The 21,370-nt window shown below is 38.7% G+C and overlaps 1 protein-coding gene across 4 annotated transcripts in view; it reads left to right on the forward strand.

Moving 5' to 3' along the window:
* The window catches only part of DCLK1 (doublecortin like kinase 1), a 274,345-nt gene extending 268,791 nt beyond the window's left edge, over nt 1–5,554 (forward strand). For 3 of the 4 annotated variants that reach the window (XM_068419328.1, XM_068419319.1, XM_068419344.1), the window contains one exon: nt 5,349–5,554. In XM_068419328.1, the coding sequence (XP_068275429.1) occupies nt 5,349–5,513 (165 nt within the window). In that variant the 3' untranslated portion in view covers nt 5,514–5,554. The remainder of the gene's footprint in view (nt 1–5,348) is intronic. The other variant, XM_068419336.1, reaches the window with a different exon arrangement.
* The last annotated feature ends 15,816 nt before the right edge of the window (nt 5,555–21,370 follow it).

A 21,370-nucleotide genomic window follows, 5' to 3' on the forward strand; every position in this document is an offset into this window, starting at 1 on the left:
CTGAATAGCTCATCTGAAAACCCACAGTTCCATGCTCTGTGTTTGGTTCCTAATTCCCATTACTTTGCACCTATCTAGTTACTTACACCTGTCCCAAGTGGACACAATACTCTTTGAAGTCAGAAGTTACAGCCAGACATCTTGACAAAGGGCAAAGTAGTTGGGAATCAGGCTTGCTATCTGTAAAGTGCCATTTTTAATACCATAAAACCCTCTGTAAACTGAATATTGGTAAAAACAGGCAAACGTCTAAACTCATTTAAAGTCTCTTCTCCTGCTCTTTGACTAAGAAAACCACAACTGATTTACAAACTATAACTAAAATTCACCCATGCAAACAACTTGGCACCAAGTCTCTTCCATGTGCAATTGAAACCAGCTGAGGAATCGCGTCTCTAAAAAGGGGGGATGTCAAAAAGTAAACACAAACTTAAATATAGCAATATGAATTCAGCAGTTATACATGTAGAATACTTGTCTTTGTATTCACTCACCAATACAGTACAAAGCATACATCAAATTGATTTGGTTTTCTTTCTTTTTACTTTCATTTTAGCTAAATTCCATGCCAGAAGTTACATGGTGCACTAAAGCACTGGCCTTTGGTATTTGGAGGTCTAGGTTCAAATCCACTCGATTAATTTGTCCCCTCGATGTGGTCATTTGCACGTCTCCAAATCACCGTGTAACTTGACTTAGTTATAGCTTGTGCCTGCAGGGCTAAAAATAACATCTGTCTTTCACTCCTGGACTGAGGTGCATTGCTAAGTTTGAAGTACTCTCCAAAAAGTGTCTTGAATCATGAATCAATCACACATATATTTATATATACTTTTATATATATATATATATATGTATGTAACTTGAGGAACCCATGGAAAAAATAAAAAAAGGTCAGACTGAAGGGCTGCCTGGCTCGTGCCACAAGCATTGTCTAATGGTCATTTTTGCAGTAGGGAAACCTGCCATTACATATCTCAACATATCGAGGTCACTAGCCAGAAGCTTAAGGAAATAGGATAAAATTATCTAGGTGTGAACATTTAAATACATGCATACACATACTTCTATATAAAAGAATGGACTGGAAGAAAAATATCAGTGTTTCAATACATATGTCCATGTAATTCCACACACTAAACAAAGCACCACGAAAACTGCAAACAAATTGCAAATATGCTCCTGCAAAATGAAAGCGAGTGAAGGGAAGGGTTTCTTAGATTAATGCGTGAACAGCTGCATCCCCAGTTCAGTCTCCTGGCTGATATGAATAATGGATGGGCTAAGAGGCAAAATGCACAATAATGTTCTTTTATTAATGAAATGAATATATATCTATATTTGGTGGCCAGCAGTAAATTAAGACAAGTGAAAAGAAAAACAGTCACTGCTTGCATTCATAAAATGCAGTTACTTCAATCCAATAATTACTGAGCTGACAGAAAATATCACCCCACGGCTAAAATAAGGTGCTTCTCACTGCAAATCCAACACATATATCAAAGCAGTTGTAGTTTTTGAATGTCTGTTCATAAACACAGAGTCAATGTTTTCCAAGAAAAAAGAATTTGCATGCTTCAGTCATCCTGCACCATCAAGACATAGAAATCAGGAAGAAGACACTCCCTGTGGCAAAATCCTGGGAAAATGATAACTGCACCTTAGTATATAGGTGATAGAAACAATGATTTAAAAATAATGCTCCATTACTTCAAATTAAATGGATTTCCAAAAATGGCTTATTAACCGCTTGGTACAGGGCATCAGGATTACTAAATGTTGATGCAAAATACATTAGTGCTTAATGAAGTGCTTCAGAACCATCAGCACCAAACTATTAGAGGCAATCCACCTCTCTGCTGCTGGATAAGCAGCTCTACTTTTCCTCTGTATGGATTGTAAGAGGACAGCCATGTATCTTAAATAAGAATGCTATCCTTACATTTTAGTTGCCATTACTATCATATAGTGCTCAAAGTTCTCACCCTCTCACCTCAAGCCGAGAAAAAAAAATGTCAAAATGTGATAATGAAAATCTGGGATTTGCAGCCCTGTGAAGCATAAGTGCACTTCAGATCCTCTCATTATTTACTGAAAGAGTAGCTTAAAGTGGAAATGCCCTGGAAATCCATAATGCACTGGTTCATGCACCGGTGAACCACCCAGCTGAATAGTAGATGAAATAACAAATCTGTTAAACCAAGGCAATGCGTATAAGAGGCCTCTGTTACAAAACAGTAATAATAATGAAAAAGCTGATTTTTGGAACATGCTCACATGCACAAGAGGATACAGTAGGTGAAAATTGCACTTACAAAACACATGCAGTCATTATGTATCTTACCATCTCCCCTGCATTCCAATGCATTAATATATCATATTTTGAAATTCTTTAGAGGTAAAAAATAACCGTGACCTCATTAAATGAAAACTAGCATTCATGCAGAATGCAGAGTGGCCATACTGCTTGGCAGTGTAATAGACACTGGAAGTGCAAAACATCATCCTAACATGGGACAGAGTAAGTTTGGTCTTGCAAATTCTGTAGGGCTTGTGAGTGCTCTGTCTGTGGCCAGAACTGACCCATTTTGTGGTTCTGACATGTTAAATGCTACGCTAGAAAAAAAACTGTGTATTTTTGCTTTCGGTAGATACATGCTCCCTTCTTTGACTCTCTGTGACTTTATACATTTTTGTTTGATAAGCTCTTTGGGTGACAAAGGCTCTAAATGTCTGTCAGCCCAGGAGAGTAACCACAATAATGCCCCCGAGTCTACAAGCACGCCCTTAAAAAGACCAATTAGATCAAATTCAAGGGAGACTTGGGATAAAAATGTAAAGAAAAACATAGTCTCAAAATATCTCATGAAGTTTCTGAAGGATTAAGAAGCCAGAAATATTTGGTCCTACAAACTATAGCATAAGGTCCTGGATTAAGTGGGATGATTAGGTTTTTTTTGCTTAACATTTTTGATTAATGAGACAGGAAATGCCTTTATATATATTTAAACAAATATATTTAAAGAAAAGCCCGCAAAGCTTCCCCCAAAATAGTAGAAAAGTAGTATCTTGGGGTTTATTTTTTAAAGACATCTTTAAAATGATGTCCTGATATTTAATTATCAGGCTAGTTTTGCAATTTCATAATTTTGTCCTTTAAAAAAAAGCAATAGCCTAGACTAAATTTCAAAAAGAATATTTTATTCAAGAGTATTCATTTCTATGTAACTTATCTAATTTCAAATGCCTTCAGTTTTTACATATGCATTTACCATTATCATGTGGCAGGTTTTAAAAATAAATTTTGGATTTAATACAAATATTTTTATTTATTCAACCAGAAATGTTTAACTTTCTCAGAGGAGAGTATCTGTTACTACAGGATGATGTGATGTGGTTTAAACTTTAAATAGATGCTTATTTCCTGTAAGCATAAAAAATCTTTTAAATGGAAATCTGTATTTTATAGAATGGTAATATATGCCATTCTTTTCGATTTTCACACAGAATTACATACTGTATGCAGTATATTCACTGTGTGTAAAAGGTCTAGGTATTCTTCTGTTTCACATTAAAAAATAATCAAAAACTGAATTGGTTCAAGGCTAAGAAATATAGAAGGCATTGAACATACTAATTAGAGCTCTTAACCGAAAGATTAGCAGTAAACAAAGTAATTCTCACCAGATGAAAAGTGTTGGATTTTGTAGCAATTATTATTTAAAATATGGGGATGAACTTATCAAAATTAATTGTTTTACCCCTTTAAGGTAGTGCTATGTAGGTTTTAGACACAAAAATAATAGTTCAGCAATTTAGCCTATGTAAATCCATTTGCTATAGTAGCTCTGCACTCTTGTCCATCTTTCTGTCTCTATTACATCATTATTGAATGCTGATTGCATTATTTTAGAGCAGGGATTTCTATAATGCTATTCTGTACCGGTATGATGGATTTAGTTTTCATTTTGTTCTCAAAAATATGTTGGCTATAAATACATCTCTTCTCTCCTATGAGGCTCACACTATAACTGGTAAATTTTCTAGAGAAATCAGTCATGTATATCTCAGGAGAAAACAATAAATCCTTTGAAGCAGAGTAACCTTTTGGCTGCATTCTTTTAAATGCAGATTTTCATACTAGGGACAAATTTTACAAGCCTGAGCAGTTAAACCTATTCAGTTCTCAAAGTTATCTTTGCCTCCAGTGCAATGGTCAGATATTTGCATTTTGTATGTCATCTTACTGGCCACCTGCCTTTTCCCGTTATGCTTTTCCCAAAAAAAAATCACAGGCCATATTTTAAGAAGGCAGCCCTGCTTCAGAAGGCAGTTAACTATATGTCAAAGTGCTCTTGCTGAATCAAGGCCATCCTGTTGAACTTGTAATTTTACAGCGATTTCAGGGACTGAGGTCTAAAACCCTGTAATCAAGAAACAGCAAAACCCAGTCCCATCCTTGAAATCATTGGCCAGACTTGGGCTGCCCTTACCTGGATTGCAGTTTCCCCTTGAAAATGTGCCAGACAAAGCACAAGAAAGGATGTGGCTAGAAGTTACAGCTATCTAGCTGAGCATGCGCAGCTGGAAGTTGCATGCTCAACTGTGGCAGAAACTGGTCAAAATGTAAACCCCATCAAGTAAACATTCTTTTTCCACATCTCTAGATACTCTGGATAGACCTAGATAAAGTTAGTGGAGTATTTAATTCGATAAACTTTGGTCAGCAGGAGGAGACAGGATGGTCAGGCTAAGTCTTTCTGTCAAAGTTCTTCAGCGTTCTCCCTAAGAACATCCACTGAGCAGCATGAGGAGGTGTCAAAGAGCTGGGCTACTCCCTTCAGTGTTTGTTTTTCTCTCTTGTCTGACAACTTCATCACAATCCATCTTTTTTAGCCGATTGCACTGACTTGAACATGGGTGTGTGTCAGCCTTCATTAGGTCAAATCAAAGACAAGCGTACATCTCTGCCTTGCCTGTAGAAACAGATTTATACTTTGAGAAGGGTGGGAGGAAGGTCAGTTGGTATTTGGTTTGAAATTCGAATCTATTAAAGGATGAAATTAATAGCATCCAGAAGTAGAACATATGGCATCCATATATATGGTACTGTATCTGCTTGATGATGTCACGCTACCTCTTAAGATATGGGAAATGCACTTTTTAAAGCATTTAGCTATGTTGTGGGCTCAACCTTTCAGACCTGACTGAGACAGAACAGGTTTAATTTGATCTGGACATTTATTATCCCTGGTATTTGCAGGCCATATAAAAACTCATGGTTTTCATTAGCGTTGCATTTCACACACAGCCTAATTTCATTTATTCTTATTTTATGCCCCTGCCAGACCACCGCTCTTGATAAGGAGAGGCAGGTTTTCCGACGAAGACGCAACCAGGATGTGAGGGGACGTTATAAGGCACAGCAAGCTCCACCTGAACTCAACTCCGAATCGGAAGACTATTCACCAAGTTCATCCGAGACTGTTCGCTCACCTAACTCACCCTTTTAATAAAACAGTTTTACTTAAAAGTCTTGGCTTTAACCCTTTGAGACCCTGAAAATCCTTCAGACCTGTGTGAAGTGATTAGAGCTGATGTGTCCAGCAGTAAACACTGGGATGGTGGAACACAAAAGGGTGCTCACAGAATCTTTGTAAGAATAATTTCCTAATTGATTGAAATGCTTTTTCTCTGTTTAGATTGCAACTTGCTGCTAATATGATCCTCAAAGGGTTAAGGCTATTTTGCTTTTTTATTTAAAGATAGAAGCAGTGAATGTTTTCATCAGTGAAGCTAGGAACTGCAGTATGTAATTTTAGCACATGTTAACCCTCTGAGTAAGCAATCAACTTAAATCTTGACAACCCACATTAGGGCTTTATTCTGGCTTTTTTGCTCTAATACGCACATATCTTTTATAGCACCCTAAAGTTCCTTGCCTGTTTCTGGCCAAACCAATATCAAATGCACTAGTGCTTAGGGGTTACATATATAGGCTTTAAAAATGAAAATAAAATTAAACGAACGGTGTCTTCTACAGCAGCTCATTCTAAACCTGCATCATACTTCCGCAGGGAGTGATTGTTTTTGGAGGATATTATGCTGGTTAAATGGGAAATTCAGTTTAGGGTAGCCTTATAGTTTATGGAAGATGACATGATGATGGCCACAAAAGGTTGCTTCTGTATCGTTTGCTGCTAATGACAATGCAGAGTTTTGGGAAATGTCTTGAGGACACGTTCTGTCATGTAATGGTATGTAATGATCTAGTTGAGAAGTTCCTAGTTCCTTTGCTTCACATTCAGAAATGCACAGGCATCCTCTCAGCATGACCTGGTTATTCCAGGAGTGTCACTTTTAAAGATTAACATTGATGAGAATTGCCCTTAAAATTGTTAGAGTACTTCTAAATTGGGGAAGACACAAGTTATTTGTATATGTAAAGCCTAAACTGAATTAGTGAAAGTTTTGTCTTAGAATGGAACTGAAAATGATTCACCACTTCTATTTGTAATATTTAATAAAATGGGCATTTACAGTGTATACATATTTCTGGTTTGTTAAAACCTCAACACAGCATTATAGCATTTTATTTAACCATTATCCTAAAGTTGGCTTCCAGAGAAATATCATGCTTTGTAGACTTTTGCTTCAGATATTATGATTTGAAAGAAAAATTATTATAAAAATCACTCAGAATTTCACTTGAATGAAAAAGGCAACTTCCAAAATCCTACTCTAAAATAAAAAACAATATTATGAAATTTATACTTTCTCTTATTACTCATATAAAATGGAAGTTTTCTCCTCTAAAGTTAAAATTTTCTCACAGTGTTTTTAAAAAGTCACATAAATGTTGTTTCCTCTCTCTTTCTCCCCTTGCCCCTTTTCTCATTTTCTTTCTGCCTTTTTCTTTCATATCATACAGCTAGAAATATCAATATGCTACCCAAAAAGATACGCAGCCTTTTCTGATCTTGCTGGGAAATACAAATAAATTTTGGAGGAACAGGGCAAGTTGCCCACAGTGCCATTTCCATTCTGAGTTGTGTTTGCTCATGGCACTGTCCCTACGAGCAGTTGTGGCAGCGAATGTGTACCTGCAGCTTGTTGGAGCTAGTGTAATGCTCTTTTACATTTCCAGTTGGAAGTATCAGTTGAACTGTATTTCAAGAAACATTGAAATTCTTTTGTTTCTCCATCTTTTAAAGTGCATCTTTCATTGCCTCGGTCATGAAAATCTATATATTAAAAGCTCTGAAGGTTTTAAATACAGGAATTTCATCTTGTGGATCTTCACACAGGTGTACAAGTGTTTCATACAGAATGCTTTTAAATTCAGCCAATGTTAATTATCTACAAGTGAGACATTTAGTCAAAACTATATCTCAAGTCTTCCTTGGTAATACAGAGAGATGAGCATTTCCAGGTTTGATTAATCTCACCTGTCATGAGCATGCATTTTAGGCAGGACTCATGCTTTGATTCAGATGGCCTGTGCATGGCTTCAGTTACTCTGTCTGGAATCTGAGTAACGACATCTTAACCCAAGTGAATCAAACAGGTGTCTTGTTGGAGAACTCCACAGAGGCAAGAGGTGAAGGGATAAAGGAACTGCCATGCAAAAGTTCTCAGATTTTAGGTTTTGGGAAAGGACGGTGTCTGTGGCAGATCCTTGACCGTGCCCATTCAACCCTAGAGTCATTGCAGAAAGAAGACCCTTGGTAGATAGGGCACAGCCACTGCCATTGTGAAGTTAATGGTTGTAGTTTGATAACATTTGGATAGGACAGGGTTTATTTTTCTGTAGGATCAAACCCTCAGCCAAGGTAAAGCCTCCATTGCCACTCAGTTTACAGTAGGTCAGGATCTGGCACATGTTTCTCCAGCATTGCCCTTCCCACATTATATCACAGCCTTCCCTTTAGAAGAGATACAACTCAGCCATGTAAATGCAAGACATACATTTGGTAATAAAAAAAGGTCTATTAATACCACATGCTCCTTGACTACTAGGAAAATCTGGCAGTCTTAAAGCAAAGGCTGATGTTCATGCTTCTTAATTAGAGAGGGAAATCAGGAGAAAAAATATAAATATTAAAAATATGCTTCACCTTATGCATGAGAAATATTATTCAAAAACCCATCTGGGATTTTCCTATCACCTTTGCTTTGCTTTGGAATACAGAGTTATCATTAAAATAAGATGTTTGGCTCCTTCATCTTACACCATCTTGTACTACTTAAAATGTATGTAAAAATAATCCTAGATCCTGAAATCCCTACTCATCCCCAACGTCTTATATGTTTCTGATCTTTGGTTCATGTTTTATGAACATAACTATAAAAATATTTTTTTTAAGTTATTTTTAGGTCTGTGAGAGATTGGGTTTCAAATTGCTGATAGCCTCTTTTTAGTCTTCAAGGAATGGTATCTGAATATTTAAGCTGTTTTAAAAGAGTTTGCAGTGATCGTTTTAAATATACCCATACATTTTTTTAAATATAACCATACATATTTTTATATATGTATGGTTTCATGGAAATAATAATGGTTCAGGCTTGTTTGGCAGTGACTGCCCTTTTTCTTGTCTAACCTCTGAATTCCTGGGGGTAAGTGAAGACAGAATATGTGGCCCTAAAAATACTTGAAACACCAGTGAAAAAAAGAAATCAAAGATATCAGGGTATTTCTAATGTGATAATCTGCGGGAGCACATAGCACACTGTGGTCATTTTACTGTAATACATACCAGTCCTCCTGACTTCTTTTTTCATTTCCCTTTTGTATCATTGCGTCGTATTGGTGCTAAATGTGACAATCTTTTTTAATGCTTATTACATATACAAGTCCAACTTCCTCCCACCAAGCCTGTGTAGTTAGCTGAGATGGCAGTCATGGTAGGCACCGTCTATCACCAAGGAGATGGAGCGAAGCACTTCTGAAGGGCGATTCAGGTCATCTAATATTTGGTCTCTGGAGATGCCTGTCGGTCTGATCTTAGTATTGAGAGGAGAACAGGGTCACTTCCAGCTTAATTCCTCTCAATTAAACGTAAGTGGGGATAATGTGGACTCCAACCTAAGTGCAATATTCTAGTGAGCTTACGTGCAGTAAGCAAACTTTGATGTGAAAATGTAGTACTGATAGGTGATAGTTAAATGGTACTGAGCTGGGCATCATCTCATCTAGATGTATCTGTCTAAGAGTTAAGCATCTAATCTAGGGCAATCATCTAAACTTCCCTTATAGTTGCTAGAGACTGGCTTCTCTACTGGATAATTAAAATTCTACGATGGATTAATCACTCACTAGATGAGCTGCCTAGCCCAAATATATTTAGAACATGATTTATTAAGTAATGACATATAAATTAATATTTCTGTAAGTTACAATTTTCATATCATTAATGTACAAGAAATGCAGAATACTATGGTTCTACTCAGAGGGTTAACAGAAAAGCACTAGGCATGCTGATTACATTGGTGTATCCAAACTGCTTTGCTTTTTTAGCCAGTGTTTGCTGATTTTTTCAGAAAATTCTTGAAAAATTTCAAGTTTGAAATAATTTAAGTGTTGTTGTTTAAGGAATTTCTATAACCAAATTAATCTTATTTTTAGCTTAACTCATCACAGGAATAATATGTATCATTGATGCAGTGTAAGTCTGTAGTTATCAATTTTATTAATTCCACAAGTGATTCCAGAAATCTCTCTTTTTTTTAAGTACTTACTATAGAGCTTACAATGGTGGCATAGGTGACTGAGACTGTCTTTCTTAATGGTAAACAAACAATATTGTAATTTCAAGAAAGTCCTAAGAATCAGCTTTTCAGTTTGGTAGTGTACTAGTTAGGGGAAATCTATCTCATGACATGCATTGTGTAAATCATCTTTGTAGATGAAGATTGTTCATATTAATGAACACATTCTTTTTTTCCTTGACATTGTAGCAGAAACTGTTTACTTGCTAATGAACAACCAATACATTAATTTGCTTCAGACTGTTAGAAGGGAAAGTGAGATTCCAGTCATTGACAATGTTATTGCTTTACAGTAGCCCTCATCTAATTTAAATGTGGTGCATACTACAATAAGCAAAGCCAAACCTGTGAATAAACTCCTGAAAAAACCTGGTGGGTCTTTATTCAGTTGGGTGCTCGCATACAGTAGCATGTGGCAGTAGGAAGGCTTTCAAGAATTGTTGAAATGAAAGCGATATATCTACAAATAAGAGCTAAATTGCAATCCTTTCCCTATGGGGCATATATGTTTTTAAAGAAAAAAAAAAAAGAAAAGAAAAATTGGCTCAGAGATTTGCAGTGCTACTATATTACCACAGGGCAAGTACATTAAATCATTGTTATTTGTTAGCCTGGGGTATGTGTTAGAAAATGGCATCTTTTTTATTTAGTTTAGATTGTGGGCAGGGAGAGCTTTCCTAATATTATTGCAGTGCCTGCTAGTGCTGCCATGGTTAAGGCTGTGTTAGTATTTTCATTATAAACTCTTAGTCTCAAAGGTTTTTAATTTGATCGTAAAAATTTGCTTCAGGCAGAAACTTGGCATACAATTTTTCGGCTCAGAGTGATTCTTTTCCTAAAATATGAAGGAAATCAGCTTGACCTCTTCGACATTTATTTTCTAAGTGTACACAAACATTCACACACACAGACACAAATGGGAGCTGCTCCAACAAAGGCGTTTTTTATGCAGCTCATTTCAGATGTGTAACATTTTCAGGCATATCTCGCAGGTCTTAACTACAAAGATGACAGGTCAGAACTTTTGGGCATTTTGAAAACCAAGGAGAAAAACTCAGTGATCAAAAGCAAAAATGTGCCACATGTGGGAGAGTTTTATTTTGACGTGACAAGCATTTAAATTTTGTGCAGTAACAGGTATGAATATATGCCCTGCTGAGTGCTCATGTAATTCCTAAACCTGTTAGTTTAAGTCATTCCACATAGCAAATGCTAAATGTGAATATGCTGAATTTCCCTGTAAGACTGGGACAAGAGGCAGTTTCGTCTTGTGTTTTAGAGTAGCACCATGGACAAAGCTGACGTTACACCAGCCAAAAGGGTCCACAAAGCGAAGAATCAAAGGAACATGTTTTCTCTTAAGGGGAAAAAAATTGTCTGAGTAAGACAGGGTTGAAAGCTCACACCGAATAAGAGAGGTACTAAAAGCAGTTTAAAAAGCATAAGCATGAAATCATTTGAAAACTATAAAAGTGCAAGGGAGTCACACAGTGTAATGAATCCATGTGCAGAGCCAATCAGCTTCTAATCTGGAGCAAATTTACAGCTACAAGCAGGCATAATTAATATACAAATCAAACACACTCAGCAGCAGATGGAATTGAAATCCTAGTTCTTTTAGCAAACATAATGCAGACCTCTTCTTTATATATTCACTAAATGAGTCCGTGTGTAGCTCTTTGAAGTAGTGTTACACACAGGCTAGTAGGGAAATTAGGTGTTTAAAAAATGACTGTAAATTAATTTTTTTAATAGCAATTCTGCATCATGCCTCTACCTTAATGGGGCCTTTTGGGAAATGACAGCTTTCAAAAAGTAATATGTCTATGCATTTTATACTTGTCTGCGTATATACTTGAATAGCCCATGCCAAATAGCTTCAGTAAGAACTGAGTTGCTATATTGAGGCTTCATGTTACATGCAGTTTTCTGCAGCAGGGGCCAGAGGAAGGAACAAAGCATCCATGAAATAAAAGAGTTCATGGAATGACCCACCTGTAATGGAGATATCTTCCTAATCCTTCTTAGTGATTGGCTTGAGTCGCGAACCAGAGCACTCATTCATTTCCAAAAGTGTTCACCCTACCTAAGTGGGTGGGAAGGGGACACTGGACAGACCTGTGCCATTTTCTTGGCATCCACCTGCAGTGCTGCACATTTTGTCAAGCCATGAGTAAGTATCAGGTTGGGAAAATAAATGTTTATGATAAATGACAGAGCTAGAAAAAAGCATATAGGTAGAAATTAGCCATGAGAAATGTAGACTGGCATTTGGAAGATGGTTTCTGACCAACTGATCAAACAGATTTTTGAGAGTTTTTTCCAATAGTACCATTGGAGTCAAGAAACTCCAACTGTTTTTCAGGAGGAACTTGATCCGTTGATGAGTAACTTCCTTCTTGAGTTGTTTCTGTTATGTCCTCATACGCGTTTCCTGTTGTAGGAAGATATTGGACTCAGACACCCAGAAGATACCTTCTATTTCTATGTTCCTAACAGATTTTAAATCTAGTGAGGAGCTATTCATACACATCTAGTTTTAAGTGCCTGGAGTAAAAAGCAGTGATGAAAAAAGAAGCTTAGCTTACTTGTCTAGAGTTACTCTCAAGAAGAGCTGACATTACTGCTATGACTGTTACTGCTGCTGCTATTACTACTACTGCTACCACCACCACCACCATTGCCGTTCACAGGTAATAACTTTTTTTACTTACTCATCTCTATTAGGTGCCTGGAATGCTTCAACATCTGCTAATAAGACCAGAAGGGTCTTATATGAATAACAGCACCTATAAATTTATTTTCTTATCAAACAGAATGTCCACAGCTGTTGAAGCTGGGATCCATAATACAGTGAGAGTTTGAGAATTGGTAAGAGAGAAATTGGTAAATTGAGAGAGAGGATTATTTGCCAGGTATAAATGCAATGGATCGTATTTCCAAGGGAATTCCTGGCACTGTATCTTGCAAAGGAGAGCAATAGATTCTTTTCTCTTCAGCAAATCCAAGCACATAGGAGAAGGCAAATAAGCGTTTAAGAGATAAACTTCTGAAAATTTGACGTTCATCCTGAATCTTAACTAGGTGTAGCCTTTGTGAAATTGCTTCAGTGTAAGAGGGAGTTAAAATTTAAGATAGATAACATCAGATCTTGACAACTTTTGCCATTGTCCCAGGCAACTAGCAACAGGACTAGAGGGCATAGCCTCAAGCTGCACCAGGGGAGGTTCAGGTTAGACATTAGGAAAATTTTTTTCACAGAAAGGGTTATTAGGCATTGGAATGGGCTACCCAGGGAGGTGGTGGAGTCACCATCCCTCGAGATGTTTAAGAGAAGACTAGATGTGGCACTTAGTGCCATGGTCTAGTTGACACAGTGGTGTTAGGTCAAAGGTTGGTCTCGATGATCCCAGAGGGCTCTTCCAACCTAGTTGATTCTGTGATTCTGTGATAGTTAAGGGGTGGGAGGAATAAAATTGACTGACTGATGCTAAAACCAGACGTAGTTCAGGAGAGGCATTTCCAGAGAGAGTTGATGTGAAAAAAGGGAGGAGGAGGATTCTCGAGTAATTCCCAGAGGCCAGTTTATCACTTGCCATTTGTGCTGATCATCGGTGTCTTATTTGAGGGAAAAAAATTACTCAAACTGGTCCAAGGTTAAAAACATATCCGCTATAGCTTATTTTTTATTTTATTAAGTAATTAATAATGACCTTTTATATTCTGCCTGAAAGAAAATTGTTAAAGGATTAGTTGAGTGTGAAATTAAATAGCACTTTTCTCATGCATGCTAAAAAGCATGGAAGTGGTGGCCTTTAAACAAGTTTCTAAATTATTTCAATTTGGAAAAATTTTCATTTCTTTTGAGAAGTAAGAAACTTAGGAATTGCTGTGTGGTTTGAATGGCATAGGTGAATGTTTAATTTTCAATGTACTAATTAAATAATTTCTAGATTATACATATCGCTGAAAAATCAGGAGGGAAGCCAAATGGCATTTTTCAAATCCTGCCATTTATGCTAATAAATGTAAATGAACAGGAATGAGGTCTTATATTATCACCTTCACTTACGAGCTAAGGTTTTTAAGTTGTTACGTGGTTTTATGTAAAATATTTGCTCTAAAATGGTAATAAAAGAGTAGAAAAGGACAAATCACTTAATACTTCAGCTCTAGCCTCAACTTCTAACAAGCTCATGTTTCTTGAGCAGAGAAGCATTACAATATATTTCAATTCAGTCATCACAAGCAAGCCACTAAGGAGTTACATCCAGCTGCATTCCTGAGAAACTATGCACAGGCTTTAAAAATTAGTCATGCAGCCACATCCTAGTTTTCCCACATAAACCTCTGCACCGAAGTGATTCTTGATGAGCATGATTATAAAAAAAAAAGAAGCAATGATTCAAAAATTCACACGTCATGTTAATTTTCCAGCACTCACAGGAGGTGAGTTTGGATAAGTGTATGGAAATAAAATATAGTTGTGGACTGACAGCCTTTGTGTCTGGTGCCCTTCAACACTACACATACCAACTCTCATGAGAGATGTGAATATTATTTTACAGTGGAAGCTTGCTAAATCCCACTAATGACTGGAAGATTCATTGTAAATGGATGGATTTTGGGAATTAGCAGGTGAATGAAGAAATACAATAAAAGACCAGAGGATAATGCATTGCATAGTGTACTTTTTCATTTGTTCTGACAATTGATTTAGTTTTAATTTCATACTTCATACATTATCACAAGTGTGCTGGAGTGTAAAAGCTACAAATAAAGAGTCTGAGTAATACAAGATCCCACCAGGGCTCTCTCATTATTTTTGCTGAAAGGCAGAAAAAGTGCTATTTTATCTATGTTGATAAAAATGTGTATTTTATCCTACTCTCATTTACAAGTTAAGAGTTGCTATTTAACTGCTGTTTCATGGAAAAATTCTTGATGCAGAAGATAACTGCAGAACTAAAGACTAGTATTCAGTCTGTCTAGAAGACGAATTTTTATGTTCACAGAGATTATAAACCGACAACAAGGTTATAGGCATGTGGTACTTTCCCTTTTGGACTTTGTCTTTCCAAAGAGTGTGTCCTCCATCTTCCTGGCCGCACAAGTTTTTAGTATCCTGAAATGAAGGCTAGTGATTCATGAACACCATAAAGCTTTGTGAACTTTCACTGTCTTCAAACAAAACAACCCCCTTCTTCTCTGCCCCCTTTCACACACCTCCAACCCACTTATTTCTTACTCCTTCCTACAGTCCCCTTCTCTAGTGCAGTGCAAATGTTGTACATCCATGTGGTAAAACAGATCAGGGAAACTGCTCCAGGGGAATAAAAAAGTTTTAACCTGCATTAATCATCTGGTTCTGTTCATTGCTCCAATACACTAGCACACAAGGAAAAAGGGTATGAAAAAGTGACTGCTGCAGTGGGAAGATGGGACTACTTTCAACAGCAGTGGTGGCTTAAAGTGCAAATGAAAGTAAGGGGTAAGATCTAAAAAGTGTGTATTGTGTCTGTTGGGATCAAGTTCTACACTGTTGTTCTTTATATCTGGGTCTTTCAAAGCATTTTTATTTTGAATAAACTGAAAGAGTATGGTGATGTGAAAAAATATTACAATGAGAAAAGAAGAAAGACTTGGAAGAGGTTGGTACGCAATCATTTATGTTTAAACTGGGACTCAGTAAAACTAGGACTACATGGAGAGGAGGCATCATGTTTTGCCTTCGGATTGCCTCCATGCTTTAGGTTTTTCCAGTGCTTTCTAGAGGACAATGATGGAAGACACACACAGACTCTACCTTCCAGTCACTTGCCCAGAGCTGATAAATGACATAAACTTTATTATTTGTTGCCACTTAACCTTCAAGATGGGAAAAGGCAGTTGCTGGAAACCTTACGCCTAGATGCTGCCCCGGTTGTAGCTTTTTGCTCTGCCCCAGAGCTGCCTAGGCAGTGTTTTCCACCTGTCGTGGTGCAGATAGGAAACTAAACCTTGGCCCACTGTGTACCAGCAGGCAGGCTTTGCCCTGCTCATCTCTGCCAGAAAACACCAGGAGCCCTGAGGCTCCTCTGCACTATATGGTCATCAGCAGCTTCTGACAAGGTAAAAATTGATGGTGCCTTAAATACCATTTAGTCGGGCTAAATGAAGGCCAGTGAAATCCTCTTTTTGAAAGATACTTGAACCAATGATAATCATGAAAGACACACTTCTGCAAAGGGACTGAATAATGCAGCTATTAGGGTGCTGGTTTGTTGCCTCTCTACTGGCTGTGAGCACATACCATGCATCAAGCAGACAACAGGGACCCTTTGGACAGCTTGCAAATCAGTAGTAAATGGTCATAACCAAGTCTTCCCTGGAAAGCAGACAGATTTAGTCTTTGGGTTTTGCTTTTGTTTTTCTAAACAGGAAACTTGTTCAAAACTCAAACTTGCCTCCTGTTATTTGTTTCTATTATGTTCAGGGAAATGGGACTTTGGAAACATTTAAAAAAGTATTAACAGCATTACATCAAAGAACTATCCAAATCTTATTATGTTTCTCCTTTTTGGGCAACAGGCAGATAAGGAAGATATGATCTAGATTATGTCCAGCTGCTCATTCTGAAGTACAGACATATTGAAAGGCAGAGAAATCACCTGAATGGAAACCTTGGTAATTCATTATTTATTTCTCTTCAGGTAACGTGGAGCTCAGTATTGTTATTTTGCGTACAATTGCCACATACTCAAATCTATGGTACCACAACATACCAGGATATACCCCAAATTAATATTTTTTTATACCAGCTGTATGTAGGAGAAACAAAATGCACAGGTAGCAAATTTAATGAATGACATTACAATTAGGAAGTTAAACTTTTAGCACTGAGTGAGCTGCCTGTTATCAGAGGTTGCTGGATTTTTGATCAAAAACATGGATTTATATGTGTGTGTGTGAGTACATACTGAACTTTGAAATATAGTAATTTTAATTATGCAACGTAGTTAAAAAAAAAAGACATCTCTGGTCCAAGGCTTCTCAAATCACCTGCATAGAGAGAAATCAATTTATTCTTTTCTGTTAGACCACTGAAAAGATAAATCCACTGACCCTGAAAATAGGTCTCTCTTTATTCTTGGCCACATCCATAATCCTTTCTTAATAGCTGAAAAGAAAGTCACAATTAATATGCCACTAGAGAGTTTTCATTATTTCTTTAGAATTACTTCTTAATTTACTAGATTAGGCTGATTAAGTAATGAATTTGTCAGTTCCAGTTTTTCCTTAAGAATATGAAATATCTCATTTTTGACCAGGCAGTGCTGAATTAAATTGCAGCTGAGGAAGACATTTTGGCCTAGATCTCTTTTGTTAAAAATTCTTTAAAACCATTTTCTTAATGCACACCTAATTACTGAAGGCTACAGAGCCCCATGAGCCCTCTCTACCTGCAGACTTTGCAACCACAGAGCTGGAAGCGAAGCACAGCAGCCCGGCAAGCTGTTCCCCCTGTGCTGACAGCCACGACATAAAGGGAGGAAGGGTGTTGTAGACCACAATCCTGCTGCTACAGCACAGAAATTTGGTCATTTACTGAAATGCTGGGTTGAAGTGCCACTACGGATGTGCAATCGCTCTCCTGCAGAAGCAGTCCCTTCTACTGGCTGGAGGAGGAGAAAATCCTGATTTTTTTTTTGCTCCAGTACGGTTCCAGTTTTCTGTGCATCAGTGAAGAATACCATCCTTCCTTCATCAGTGTGTAGCAGAGAAGTTTTGTGTTGTTTCTGCTTTAATTTTCTGAGAACTGTGGACTTTTCCCTTTGGTGTTTTTGTTGTTGCTAAGAAAACACCTGTGGGTAATTAATTATATTAGTTTCTTCTAATTGTGAGTCTGTAATGGATCAGAAAGTGTCATCCTCTTCTCTTTACATGTCAGGAGAAACTGGTCCTCATTCCCTGCAGTCTTTCCCATTTCACCCAAATGGATCAGTTAAGTAGCTAACTAGCGGACTGCATGTATTAATGTGCGCAGTAGCCTAATTTGTGTAAAATACGCAGTGGCTGCCATTAAAATGTCAACCTTTATCCCTCAGAGCAGCTATACTTGGAAGGGAGACTTGTAGGTTCTTGCCTGTGACTCAAGGTTGATGGTACCATAATTGCCATAGGTGGAAATATTCAGAGGCCATTGGAAAGGTTTAATGACCGGCTGTGTGCCTGTATGGGAACACAGACTGGCAGAAACTGGCTTGTTCTGCCCTGAGGCCACTGGTAGAACCCTGAGAGAGGCTGAGAACTCAGTCAGTATTAGGAGCTGGAGTGGGGTGGAGACTGGTGTGTGTGTGTGTATGTGTGTATATATATATATATATATATATATATACACATACATAAAATGATAGATGGAGAAAGCCAAACCACAAATAACCATGTGGCACTGAAATTCCTAGAGACCAACAGTTCACAAATCAAGAGAACATACCCAGAGAAGAGTGATGAGCTGAAAAGGAGAGCACAAAAACCTGACACGCCATGAACTAAGGAAAAGTTTCCAGACTGCAGGATTTCAGTGACTCACGGTCTAAAAGGTTTGGCGGTGCAGGAGCTGGCGAGAGATGGTCAGTTGCTCTGACTGCAGAGCATTTCACACTGCACAACGTGCAAAAGATGTAGTGACGGTGAGCTTCAGTGCTGTAAGGGGAGGAGTGGGCAGCTGGCTCACGTGGACTGTGCCAGTGTGGGGGTAGGAGCTGGCTGTCCCAGCTCCCCATTTTGAAGGACTAGACTTCGTGCTTTCCACTTGATTCCCAAACCCATGGATTTTTCTTTTAGGCCAAATGAAGAGATGACAGCTGCTTTTGTTTTAACCTCCTGTCTGCAGCTGTAATGTTGTGTCTGTGCTACAGGGTTACACTCTGCTCAGGGGAGACTTCACCACAGCTGGTGCAGAGGAAGCCCTGAAACACATCAAACAGATGAAGATTTTGAGAAGTAAAGCTCTAACGTCCTCCAGCAAGCCTGTGCAGCTATTAGTGTCCAGAAACTTTTCAACTTGCCCAAATCACAGGAGCAGCACATGGCCTCTCTCTGACCCCAGCATCAGCTTAGTGGCCAATTTTATGTCCTTGAAGTAGAGCACAGAGGTACTAGAGGTCTTCAAAGAATCAATGGGAAAATGAGCTGTCAGTTTGAACAGCCAAGGCCTATGTGATGGCCAAGATCTGGTTTATTTGTTTATTTTTTATCTTGCGTGAGATGTTCTTTAGAGAGGCAGTGTTCCATGTGGAGGGGCAACAGCCAGATCCTTGGAGCAGTGCAGGCTGCTCCACTGAGCCCTGAAGGCTGCAGAAACAGGGAAACTACTGAAAAAAGTAAGCAACAGACATGGCCCAAGCTCAAGGGTGGTGGAAAGAGCATGTGGAGGAACAAAATGGACTGGGAAGAGTTTGATGTGACCAAAAAAGCCGTGGAGCTGGCTGAAGTGGAAGCTGAGAGAAAGGGTCTGTCTGCAAGGACACAGTGGGCAGGGGGAGGTGTGTTAATAAATCCTTTTTATTTCTATTCTGTCTGGCATAATCCCTCTGAACTTAAAACAAGTTGTCTGGCCACGCTTGTGTTTGAATATAGCCTGGCTGGGCAGTTGGAGGGCTCCTTCTGGAGCCACTCCCTGAAAAGAATAAGTTTTGGTGGGACCAGCTCAACACTGCGCCCAGGGAGATGTTGACCCTCTTTAAAAGTTTGCTCATTTTCAAGCCCTTGTGCCCTGTTCCCTCTGTGCCATCCCAGCGACTGGGTGCCACTGCCCAGTTCAGGGAGAGCAGCAGGAGAGTGTTTCTTTGCTCTTGCATTTCTGAAATAAAAATGGAAATCAGACAAAGGCAAAGCTTTCAAGGCCCATTCAACCCAAATGCTCTCAGCTAGAGCAGCCTCCAGGCTGGGCAAAGCCCAAGGGGCGGAGGGGTGATGCAGGGTGCGAAGAGGATAAATTCCAAGCACTTTTCCAGATAGTATTACAGTACCAGGAGAGCTAATGAGGATAAAGGTAACAGAGATGAGTAATACAGAGAAAAAGTGAAACAAAATCTTGGGAATTTGGAGGAAAACTGGCCACACATTTCAATGTGAATGCACAAAAGGCAGCAATCTCCAAGCTGCCTGCGTGCCACCCAGTTGTTTCACTGAGACACCACAACTGTGCACTTACCCTTCCAGTGACTGGGGTTACACTGTAAATAACGTACTGGAAATTTGGACTAGTCAGAAAATTGAATGGGATAGCCAGAAATCAAGCATTAAACTCCTACTTTACTACTTCCTTGAAGTCCAAACGTGGAAGAAAAGCCTCCTGTAGGACTTTCATTATCTCACATGTGTTGCCTTTTGTGTGTGTCTTAAATTACGCTCAAATGAGGCTCCTGTGCCCGCAGAGCTGTCAATGTACTACCGCTTGCCTGCGTCTGTGGAGAAAAATTCATTAGTTTGGGTGCCAGAATATCATTAGTTAAAATCTTACCTCTTTTTCCCTCTGCGTGTCCCACTGTCATCAGCCCAGTCCTCGCCCACGTCTCCCTTCACAACTTCCGAGTCTGTTGGCTGATTTCAACCAATTTGGGGAGAATTGGCAGAATTCTCAAAAATAAGTAAGGACTTAGGAGTATTGTGAAAATCAGTAGCTGAGAGAAGCCTAAATTAGCTATCGGCCCTTGTGTCAGAGGGAGGCAGATGGGAGCCGGCAATGCTCCTGCCCAAAGGGGCATCTTGGTGGTCGTATCTGGCTGCCTTTCTGCAAGGAGTGCTGGGCTGGAGTGGCTGAAGGGACTGGTGGAGAGATGGCTTGCTGCTGCTTTGAGCAGCAGGAGGTACAATGGACCTTCAGGAGGCAATTTTTGCAGCTTTGGTGTCACCTTTTCCCACTTGCAGCTGGAGAACTTAATCTCACTGTCCTGCAATATAGCTGAAAAGCAGGAAAGCCCTGAGAGGAAGCAACAGCTCCCTCACCTTCTTCCCCTCTTCCTCCTACCCCTGCTTCATCCCTCATTTTAAAGGGATGCTGTAATCCTTCCTCTTTTTCTGCAAGAGAGAGAAGTGCCCTTTTGCCTTCCGTTTTTTTTTTCTTTTTTGATGTACTGAAATTGGAGGTGAAAATGGCTTCTCCTAGGCTTCCTAGGATGAATTGCATCATTTTGAACTTTCCCATATAAAATGTGTTCTGAAATTTTGTGACCATGAATATAGCTCTCATTGAAACAGACCTCTTCAATATTTGAGTCCTGTGAATATTTTTGGAAAAAAAACATTCCCTTATTTCATCATTCTAATTCTCTTCTCAGAAGCAACATTGATTTTCCAGCTAACTTGCCATAGAAGCTGTGGTGGGTTGACCCTGTCTGGATGCCAGATGCCCACCAAATCCGCTCTACACTCTCCCTCCTCAGCTGGACAGGGGAGAGAAAATATAACAAAAGGCTCATGGGTCGAGATAAGGACAGGGAGATCACTCACTGATTACTGTCACAGACAAAGCAGACTCGACTTGGGCAAATTAGTTTAATTTATTACCAATCAAATCAGAGTAGGGTAAAGGGAAATAAAACCAAATCTTAAAAAC

The sequence above is a fragment of the Nyctibius grandis genome, chromosome 2 (genome assembly GCF_013368605.1).
Source record: "Nyctibius grandis isolate bNycGra1 chromosome 2, bNycGra1.pri, whole genome shotgun sequence".
NCBI lineage: Eukaryota > Metazoa > Chordata > Aves > Nyctibiiformes > Nyctibiidae > Nyctibius > Nyctibius grandis.